The sequence below is a fragment of the Cebus imitator genome, unplaced genomic scaffold (genome assembly GCF_001604975.1).
Source record: "Cebus imitator isolate Cc_AM_T3 unplaced genomic scaffold, Cebus_imitator-1.0 Scaffold119, whole genome shotgun sequence".
NCBI lineage: Eukaryota > Metazoa > Chordata > Mammalia > Primates > Cebidae > Cebus > Cebus imitator.
The window spans coordinates 4,130,386-4,141,369 of record NW_016107434.1 but is presented as its reverse complement, the minus strand read 5'-3'; the positions used below and the strand labels follow the sequence as shown (position 1 = coordinate 4,141,369).

At 41.1% G+C, this 10,984-nt stretch overlaps 1 protein-coding gene across 7 annotated transcripts in view; it reads right to left on the bottom strand.

Annotated features, from left to right (window-relative positions):
- RYR3 (ryanodine receptor 3) overlaps positions 1-10,984 on the bottom strand; it is a 556,286-nt gene that overhangs the window by 89,215 nt on the left and 456,087 nt on the right. For 6 of the 7 annotated variants that reach the window (XM_037742376.1, XM_037742379.1, XM_037742377.1 and 3 more), the window contains 4 exons: positions 10,344-10,393; positions 9,880-9,940; positions 7,186-7,424; positions 5,727-5,808 (listed from right to left, as the gene is read on the bottom strand). In XM_037742376.1, coding sequence (XP_037598304.1) covers positions 5,727-5,808; positions 7,186-7,424; positions 9,880-9,940; positions 10,344-10,393 — 432 coding nt within the window. The remainder of the gene's footprint in view (positions 1-5,726; positions 5,809-7,185; positions 7,425-9,879; positions 9,941-10,343; positions 10,394-10,984) is intronic. The other variant, XM_037742378.1, reaches the window with a different exon arrangement.

The following is a 10,984-nucleotide window of genomic DNA, read 5'->3' as shown; positions in this document are numbered from 1 at the left end:
AACTGCACAAGACTGTCTATGATAGAATCCGCAGACAGTGAATCTAGGGGTATACAGAATTGCTCTGCTTGAGATATAAGATAAATCTGCTGAACTGGAGAAGAGGAGGAGGGAAGGGTGGGTGAGCTGGCAGAAAGGTATGTATGCCTTGGAAAACCCACCCAGTCTTCATTTAAGTGATCAAATATATTTTAAAAAGTGATCTTTTAAATTCCTACAAGGGGAAATGAATATATGTGGTTTTAGGTTTTATCTTCTTCTTGGGCTTGGCTGATAGCCTACTTGGCCATGAATCATTGGAGCGGATAACTTGAAAATCAGCCCCCAATCACCAACACTGGATTGAGAAGTCCTCAGTCAGGCAATCTCTTCTTAGCTGATGGCTCCATCTTGTCCTTTGGATGTAGGTTTGCGTGCTAAAATCTCCCAGAGTGGAAGCCCTTGGACAAACCAATCCTATTGTGTCCTGTGTATCAATGCTGCTCAGAGATGGAGACTGCTGAGAGTCAGGTGCTCTTTGGGAAGCTTTCACAATGCAGCTTCACTTCTGAGTAGGCCCCAGGCCAGGCCTGCTCCCCCCGCTTCTCAGCACCTGTTCTTCCCCAGTTATTTCTCTTCTTTACTAAGCTCAAGGTGGTGGACAGATGTGGGAAGACGAGCATCATTTTAACTTCAGACCTGAGTGGCCAATTCCTTTGGTGACAACTGAGCATAGTGAGTGCTCCCACATAGCAAATACAAGCATTCACAAGGGACAAATTTTTTCAGCAAACAGTTTTACCATCTTTGCCACCGTGGCCAATGAGGAGAAATATGGTGTTTTCTTTCTTCAGTCTTGGTTTGTGAGTTAGAGGAAGAAATAAGGAGATAAATTGTGAACGGGAAAGAAAGGCCACAGGTAGAGCATTAGTGAAAGAAAATCTGGGTGAAAATCAGGAATAACAAGGGCTAAGATCTCAAATCTGATAACAATTTTTTTTTTTTTTTTGAGATGAAGTCTTGCTTTGTCGCCCAGGCTGGAGTGCAGTGGCACAATCCCAGCTCACTGCAACCTCTGCCTCCCAGGCTCAAGTGATTCTCCTGCCTCAGCCTCCTGAGTAGCTGGGACTACAGGTGTGCACCACCATGCCTGGCTCATTTTTATATTTTTAATAGAGACAAATATGGTTTCACCATGTTGGCCAGACTGGTCTCGAACTCCTGACCTCAGGCGATCTGCCCACTTCTGCCTCCCAAAGTGTTGGGATTACAGGCATGAGCCACTGTGCTGCCCTGCCCAATAGCAAATTTTACATGGAGATGAACCTAGTGGACAAGTGGCCTTGAGTTGGCTTGGGACTGAATGGATCCATTATTCCTCTCTTTTTATTTTCTCTTTCTTTCACCAAAATTAAAACCATGATCTCCCGAAAGTGGATTTCTAGGTTAGTCAGACAGGAAGGCAGTCACTGGGGCAAAAGGCTGTTGCTAAGTCTCAGTTTTCCGGTGCTGTGGTGACTCGGGAAACTGGCCCCGCCCCCTCGTATTCATTACTGACAAACCTGACCGCTCCACAAGCTCCCTAACAGGGCATTTTCTAGTCTGAGGCACACAGCGGTGCTAATTAGCTTCTTGCCAAGAGATAAATAACAGCTCTCCTGGCCTAGCTGTTCAAAGTTAAACCCAGGAAAAAAAAAAGTAAAACCCAGAAGTCTGTAAAAGTGAAACCCAAAAGTCTGCCAATTAATGCTCCTGTCTGTGAAATATCAGTGTGAATGACTGGCCCCAAAGCCCAAGGAGATATTGAGCTAGGCAAAAGGCTTGCTGTTATTAATATAAGGCTCCCTGGTCATTAGCGCCCCCCAGCGGGTAGTGTTGGTATGGACCAAGCTTCCCTTGGAGAAAGGCCTGGAGAAACAGCTCCATAATAACCAGAAGATATACTGGAAGAGCTTATCATTGGATATGGAAACTCTCTCTTGTTCTGCAGTCCAGGCTGGAGTGCAGTGGTGCTATCATCACACCTTATTGCAGCTTTGAAAGCCTGGGCTCATGCAATCCTCCCGCCTCAACCTCTTAAGTAGCTAGGACTATAGCATGTGCCACCACGACTGGCTGATTTTTAAAATTTTTATAGCCACTGGGTCTTGCCAGGTTGCCCAGGCTCGTCTGGTCTCAGTTCTTGCTGCCTCGTACAGTATTTTTCACACAATACATACTTGGTCAGTGGTGAAGGACTAGGTAGTGCTCAGTTTGTATTGCAGTTGTTGTTACATCCTAATTTGACAAGTAGCACTTTCCTTTTCAATCTCTCAGTTTTATTTCCATATATCTGAATCTTTTGCCTCTCAAAATCTATTGTGAGGGATACAGGAAAAGACAAAGACATGGAAGTGATGTTAATAATGTCCTGCACATAAATGGTGCTTTGCAATTTTGAAAGTTCCTTCATGTATATTCCAGGGGGTACTAAAGAGAGGAAATACCATGTAGCAGAAAGGCAGACAGCACAATGGGGACAGGGCAGGACATGTGTCTGGACAGCAGTATTGGTGACCTTAGAGGTTTAGAGAACACTGTGCAATGTTTGATCAGAAATAATTGGTCAAAGTGAGCTAGGCAGGATAGAGGAAACAAAATAGCTTTAAAGCATGAAGTAGAAAACTTAGTCTTCATTTGAAATAAAACTGAGACTCAATGTTTAATGTTATCGAGTTTCAGGCTCTGCTTTCTTGAACAACCCCCACCAAACGCTCTTTAATTAAAGTATCTCCAAGTTAAATAATTAGGTATTCTGCATGATTACGTGCACAAACCATTACCCTTCTCTGAAATTTTGTGTCTGAAAAATCTGCTTGTCAATGACATCAGTGCTGTTGTCTCAATTAGAAAATACTCCAAAGGAAATGTCTCTACTCTGTTTCAATGACTCTGCCCCTCACAGTCAACCCTATTACCAAGGTGTCTTTAATCATTTCTATCTACAAAGCATACTCCAGGTATAGCTGGAAAGCAAGTATGTAGTGACTCCCTTGCATAAATTCATTGGTCAAGGAGACGACAGCAAAAGGTGGTAGAGAAATGGTGGGTTCATTGTACTTTCCTCAGTGGAATCCACAAAAAACGAGAAAAAGAAACTGGGAAGAAATCTTGAGCTATGCTAAAATTTGAAAATGTACAATGACTCCGAACCCATCAAATATGGACCAAATCAAGCAAGGGAGCTGAAATGAAAACATCCTCCCAGATGTGAAAGGGGTCCTAGAAATTTCTGGAAGTAAATATGAGGGTTTTAAGAGGAGCAAAAGATAAGATTTTGCCTGAAACAATGGGGATGAAGGGCGTGAGCATGCCATGGAAGACCTAGTAGGCAGCATGAATGTGGGGCCACGTTCGGTATCACAGAGTAGCAGATGGAGACAGAGTGGGGAAAAGTATACATGTCATCTGCCATACTCATGACCTGGACTCCTGGCCTAGAGAAGCCACTGGAGGTCAGGTGAAGTGAAAGAGTGAGAGGTAGCCTCTTTTGTGGCCCCTGACTTGAGTTCTCCAAGTAGAGGATACAGTTACGTGAAATCACTAAACAAAAGTCCTATGACTTTATGATGCACTGAGTTACACCAACTTCTCACGTGGGTCAGCTGCTTACTTTTTCTGGGGGAGAACATCAGAGACTGAGCATTGCTAGTGCTAAACACACAGCTGGATTCAGGGAGAAAGAGAGTTAGTCTTTAGCCACTTTCTCAGATGTGAAGCTGCTTGCTATTCTTTTCTGTTCATTCTCCTTCACTTTAAAACACACAAGCACACACATCCTCTCCATTCTCAAAAACCAGCAATGTACCTAACAACCAACAAACAGCTGAAAAACATAGTTCAGGGGAAAAAATATTTAGGAAAAAAATACAAAAAAAAAAAAAAGAAAAAAGCAATCGGGAATAGGGACAGCCTTAACCTAGGGGCTTCTCCAAGCCTTGACTTCCACCAACGTGGAGTAGAAAGCATAGGTACAATTTTCATGGTGCTGCAGATATGCAGTTAACCCGGAATGAACACATGAATAAAGGATAGACAGTCACATGAAGAGCAGTCTTTTTCTGGTCTGACATTTCAGAGTTGACTTTTCTTTGACATTTTTTTTTTCAAGAGAAGAATGTATAAGCTTTACAAGCAATTTATAAACAAACACACAGACAAGGGATAAATGTGTGTGTGTGTGCTTATATATATATATATATATATATATACACACACACACACACACATATATATGTATATACATAAACATGTATATATGTATATATACATATATATGTGTATATATGTATATATATGTGTGCATATATGTTTATATATGTTTATATATACATATATATAAATACACACACACACACACACACACACACACACACACAACGAGAGAACGAGAAAAGATACTGAGGATGTATTTATAAATGCTCGGTGGGAAAAATAAACTAAAAACATCTGCCTTAAGTGAAATTTGGCATTAATAGAAAATTTTTTTATTGATTTTTCTGTGATTTGGTATAAAATACAGATAAAACTTTGCCCAGCTCCTATCCTAAATTATAAGTGATTTATCTGTATTTTTTGTAAAATACTAAGGAAAGTCTGACAACTGTTAAGGACTTAAAATCGTAATAAAAAATTTAGTCATTAGTTCAACTAATTTTTTGTATTCTGGTAGCTATTTAGAAGCTGTAATTATGAAGAAACAGACATTTCTACAACATTTTTTGGTTTCTAGTACATGACTTCAAGTTAGTAGTTCCTTAGTTCTTGAAGGGGCTGAAGTCTTTTATTTTTGGCTTTTTTGAGAAACTGCAATTGGAATAAAAGCAAGTTTTGACATGAGACAAGGGTTCACTGGTGGTTTGTTTGATAAATGAATCCCACATAGAGACTGCACATGGAAAGTAGATACCGAGGGATTTTAGATTAAGTAATGGTAAGCACAGATTGAATTCTTCCCAGTTTGCTTGTTTGAAAAGGCAAGAAAAGAAAACAAAATCTTCCAAGGATAAGAGTAAGATCCTTTTGTTAATACTGATTTTGTTAATACTGTTTATCCTTCTAATCTTCCCCGTGGATTAAACAGAGCAACAGAACACAAGGCATTTAATGCTGAAAAGCAAGGGGTCATCAAGGGCCTCTGCTACAACAGACAGATTAGAGAGGCAAAACTGGAACCCACACACTGCTGCAATAAGCTTGCTCAGATTCAAGAGTATTGACTAGCACTGCTAATACCAAAGTGCATACTTGTTGAAAACTATAGCAAATCTGACAGCCGAGACCGGTAAAGGTCCAGGGTTGTAGCACATAGAAACTCATTAAACACTGAAGCAACCGCCTCCTGTCCCTTGAGCTTCTCAGCAAACTTTAACCTCAGAAACTCTGGAAGCTATTTAGAAGCTGTGATTCTGAAGAAACAGACATATCTTCAACACTTTTGTTTTTACAAGCACATGATTTAGCTTGGCTATATTGCTTCTCCAGCCACATACATTCACCACCTATCTCCACAGAAGTTATAAATCCCAATAGCCTCGTCACACTTCTTTATATTGCCATAAGCATGTCATAACCAAGGCTCAAAACTACCAGTCCATATCAGTGAGCATTTTGGTTTTGCTGGATTGAAACGATATTATTAAGTGTTTAAAAAACTAAGTAACATTTTGCTAAGCCTGAAAGTGTTAGCCTCTTTGTTCACTAATTACCTTTCAACATAAATGTTCTTTCCTGTCCCAAGGGAGTAGAGGCTGCACAGTATGTGGTAGCATGAAATCTGCACGTCACCTACTGAAACAAAAAAGAAATGTCATTAACTTGCATCAATCCTGAATACAGAAAGGATCCATGAAGAGAAAAAGAAAAATGCATGAGCATCAGGCAAAAGTAAAAGATCTCTCTTCTCTCTTTCTCAACAAACGTATCCCTTTTCTACCCAGATGCCAGTTTGCTAATTGCTGGACTGGGCAAAAAAAAAAAAAAAATAGGAAAACACCCTCCACTGAGCAATCCTAGTTCCTTTATTGGGCTTATTGTGAAGATTACATTGCTTCACAGGGAAAGGAATCATTTGACCAATGGGTCCTTCCATAATGTGATTTGTTTCATTACCAATAGAGACAGGCATTTTAGCCAAATTTTATCCAGCGCAATATTTCCTTCCTTTGGGAGAAAGAAGGCAGAAAACCTGAAGCTTGAATGAGCCTTTTGCTCATTTCCCAGAAAGATATGTCTAACTGCTAGACTTTCCTCAGAGATGGAGCAAAATCCCTCATGCCTGCCTCTCCCAAATTCTCTGCTGGGTGTTCTGTAAAGGGCAATTCAATAGTATGATTTTATCATGTTTCCTAGGGGAATGGCATGTTTTGCTTGTGAATCTGCAGGCTACACATCTCTAGCCGTGTCTGGAGCTCAAACCAAGGCTGGGACTACTTTAACACATTCAGATCTAATTTAATGTTTTATTTTTGAACCAAGGAGTTGCATTGCTTCTATGACACAAAACAGTGAGTTTGGATGTTCTCCCAGCCACCACCCTACAACAGTAATCATTGATTTTCAGTTATTTAAGGATATGAAAGACACAGTCTTAACTATCAACAACTGGTCAAATTAAATCATGTGTCAACATTTAAAGTGTAAAACTAAAGTTTGGTGGCAGACTATCTGCACGGGGGCTGGGGGTGGCACTAAACACAGTGCTAAATGCAAACTAAAATAAAACCAAGCAACTTTGGTCTTCCGAAAGCTCAGATAATGAAATGTTAGCATATTTCCTTTGCTCCTGGTATTCAATGAATAAATTAAGGCTTCTTAACCAGAAAAATGATGTCTGAAAAACCCAGGAGCAAATCTATATCTCCCACTGTATTACTCAGATAACCTTTTCAAATTAAGCAGGAGTACAATAGCTGACAGCTAGACTAGCAGATGGGAAATTCTGGTGCAGAATAAAAGTGGAAAAAAGATATTAAATATTCAAATTAGGGAATTTCTTTCCATTCCAAGAATATATTACTTCATTTTTTTTTTAAATCTAAGCAGAAAAAAGCATAGAATAATTCTCTCTCTACTCTGCCATCAAGGTCAGCGTAAGTGAATGGTCCCCACACCTCCTATCTGGGGCTATGTGCACACAAATTCACAACAAATACCAGTAGAACTCACAGAGTAGATCCATTCCAAACTGATGCTGAGCGACGTGCTCAAAGATGGACGTCAGGATGGGGAGCAGAGCCACTGTAGTATAGTTAATATTCTGAGAAACACCTTTAATCTGCGTTCGGGAATGGGTGAACTTTCCTAGTTTCAGGTTTTCTGAAGTCTTCTCCAAGTCTTCTGCAGCATTTTCAAAGAATGCTCGCAACCCAGCCTTCACCAGCTCTGAGCCTGACTTCATGACAGTCCTGAAAGCAAACAATGTTCAAATCTAGAAGCATAATCTAAACTTTTAGCCAATTTCCTTCTTGAAACTGGCTGTGTCGCCTGAGCAGACATTTGCCACTCCTGTCACCCAGTGACACTGTGTCAGGAGAAAGGGAGACAGCAGTTAACATCCAGGAAGAAACCTGAATCACACACTCCCAGAGGGGCTAGCCACTGGACAATGTGAGGAAAATACTACTCTTCAGGAAATACAGAGAACAATCCAGAATGAAACCAATACTGGTTACCCGCTACCATCTATAGTAAGTTGCAACTGGCTGAAGTCTTCTATAAATACCTAGTTAAAAGAACAGAGGAATGAGCTTTAAGAAAAGTTGTGGGATAAATAACTTTTATAAAGACTAGCTAGAAACATAAACTCTTCTGAGGCAAGACAGAGAAAAAGAGCAAGGAAATAAGTCAACAGAAGCTTAGAGTTCTGTTACTTTGCAGGAAATGTCCTATGTTGGATGAGAAAAGAGAAAAAAAGACACCTAACTCTTTTAAAATAGACAGCTGGCTCAGATTTCTGGGGAAAAAAAAACAAAAAAACCCAAAAAACATTGAAATGTGACCTGCAGGATGAAGATCAGCTATGGATATTTGAAGCATTCCCTCACAATGACAGGATTTCATAAAACTTAGAATTGGCACAAAACTTACAAGTCATCTATAATGCTTATATTTGTATGCCTTATTCAGAAGATAGGAAAGACTTGCTTCAAAGACAGATGCTTTTATCTAAATCATTTTCCTGATAATCATTCAACTCATCAAGACAATAAAATCAAAGAAATAAAGTCAGTGAGGTTTGTCTTTATAAGTATTCATAAGGTATCTTCCTGTTTTTTGAGATGGGGGTCTCACTCTGTTGCACAGGCTGGACTGCAGTGACCTCTCATGGAAGCCTCCCGTGCTCAGTGATCTTCCCACCTCAGCCTCCCGAGTAGCTGAGAGCACAGGCATGTGCTACCATGCCTGGCTCATTTTATAAATTTTTTGTAGAGATGGGGGTCTATGTTGCCCAGACTGGTCTTGAACTCCTGGCCTCAAGCGATCTACCCACTTCTGCCTCACAAAGTGCTGGGATTATAGGTGTGAGCCACTTCATTTGGCCCTTCCTAACTTTCTAGTCCCAGTTTTTGCTGGGAATGATGACTAAACACACCAACCTGCAACTGATCTTCATTAAACCAAAAACAAAAACTGGATTCTCTCCAAAGACTTTTCCCAAATTTCTTAAAGATTTCTCATCCCTTTAATAGTCCTTACTTACTCCCCTCCTTTTTTGGAGCCATTCCCAGTTCACTGTGGATTTTCATCTTTGGGACACCCTTACTGTCCCATTCTTTTAGGTTGGCATCCTCCTTTGCATTGGGTCCTAGGAGGTGTGTCCTCCTCCCAACTTTGATAAGGACTTTTTTTTTTTTTTTTTTTTTTTTTAAGATGAGGTCTTACTACATTTTTTAGGCTGGTCTTGAACTCCTAGGCTCAAGCAACCCTCCTACTTCAGCCTTCTGAGTAGCTTTGACGATAGACAGAAACCATGGTGCCCAGCTCTGACAAGGACCCTTCTTAATGGGCATGTTAAAGAAAGCTCCCTGTCAGTTCTTTCTACTGCTTCTCTCTCTCTCTCTCTCTCTTTTTGACACAGGTTTTGGCTCTGTCATCCAGGCTGGAGTGTAGAGGCGCGATCTTGACTCACTGCAACCTTCACCTCCTGGGCTCAAGCCATCCTCCCACCTCAGCCACCCAAGTAGCTGGGACTGCAGGCATGCACCACCATGCCTGGCCAATTTTTGTATTTTCTGTAGATAAGATGTTTCCCCATGTTGCCTAGGCTGGTCTTGAACTCCTGAGCTCAAGCGATCTGCCTGCCTTGGCCTCCCAAAATGCTGAGATTATAGGCATGAACCACTGCACCCAGCATGCATGTCTTTTGTCTCATCATTTGCGTTAATATTACCAGAACTTATGGATTATTTTTTATGACCTATTCCCAAATCCCTAGGCCATGGGATCAATGTCTTTGTTTCTGCTTCTTTTGAAGCCGGATATCTCTCTGCATTTCCTTCTTTGGCCATTTTGAATTCAGAGTGCTGTTCATCTCTCCCCAGCATTTGTAGATTCACCACCCACCAGGGGGGTTCTGCCACATTCTAAAGTTTATCTTCTGAAAGATGCACTCTCCAGGAAGACAAGACAATAACTGATCAAGACTTAGCATTCTGTCTATGCCATGGTAGTGGCTCTCGTTACGTGAACTGAGAAAAAGAGAGTGCTAACTTCTAGGGTCAAACTCCTCTTTGCCCTGTCTTCCCTCTTTTCCCAAACCAGCCAGCAGCAATCTGTCTTCTCTTCAGTATAATAATTAGTGAGATGAGAGGGTCAGAGAGGAAGTCATGAGAAACTATTGGGAAAAGGGGGAAGACTTACCTTGTGTCAAGAGTCTGAGCTAAGATGTGAAGACAGCTCACCATTGTAGTAGAATCACTACCTAGAAAAAAAAATATCACCTGTGATTCCCCCAAACTACTCAACCTGTCTTTCAAATGCAATCTTCTCCATATGCACAAATCATAGCACAGTATAATTAACTACCAACACATAAAGAGCCGGGCTTGTGTTCAGAGACAATGCATTCATTTCTAGCCTGACACAGCCTTTGCTTTATGATGGATGTCAGAGGCAGAGCTTACAATTTTCATTGGTGTGGAAAATCTGAGCAGTTTAAAGGGTAAAGAGGTCATTTATCACGCTTCAGACCAATTTTCTATGGCAAATTTAGGTGACACCTTAGTCCCAAGGCCCAGGTTGTCTGAGGAAGACACAAATAAAGGCAAAATGCAAGTTCAGGATAATTAAGGGAGGAGCGGCACCTTTAGCAACACTTCACTTACCAAAGAGGGAAATCCTGTGTCTAACAAGAGCAGCAAGCTTGCAGAACAGGCTGAAGAAGAAAAGAAAGCAATTCAGAAAGTCACGGAGATTAAAGGACTCATGCTTTGAATCCTCCACCCCAATGTCCCTTACACTGTGAAACAGAGAACACAGAGTGGCATTCTAGGAAGATGCACTATGTTCCTACCAAAGAATCCCCTGTTCTACGCTCAGGAACATGTGTGGTTCGCATTGCCTTGGAGAATCATGAAAGGTGCCTTGTAGGTGGCTCTATCCTTACTAACCACAATCCCTCTGAAACAGCTATAGTATTTTGCAGTGACCCAGTGCAAAGTATCCTTTGCTAGAGTACCATGTATCGAAACGTTCATTTGTGTGACATTCAGGGATAAACGAAGACTCTGGAAAAAAGCATGATTTTCCCCTTGTTGCAATGGATTGCAAACCATTATACAGTCTTCAGCTGAGGGTGTGACGTTTTAGTTGGGTGGTTGGCAAGCAGTTGGGATTGCAAAAGTGTTAATGGTTCAGGTACAAGGTGAAATTGTGTTAAACAAAAACATTTTAAGAATTGTGGGCCGGGCATGGTGGCTCACGCCTGTAATCCCAGCGCTTTGGGAGGCTGAGGTGGGTGGATCAC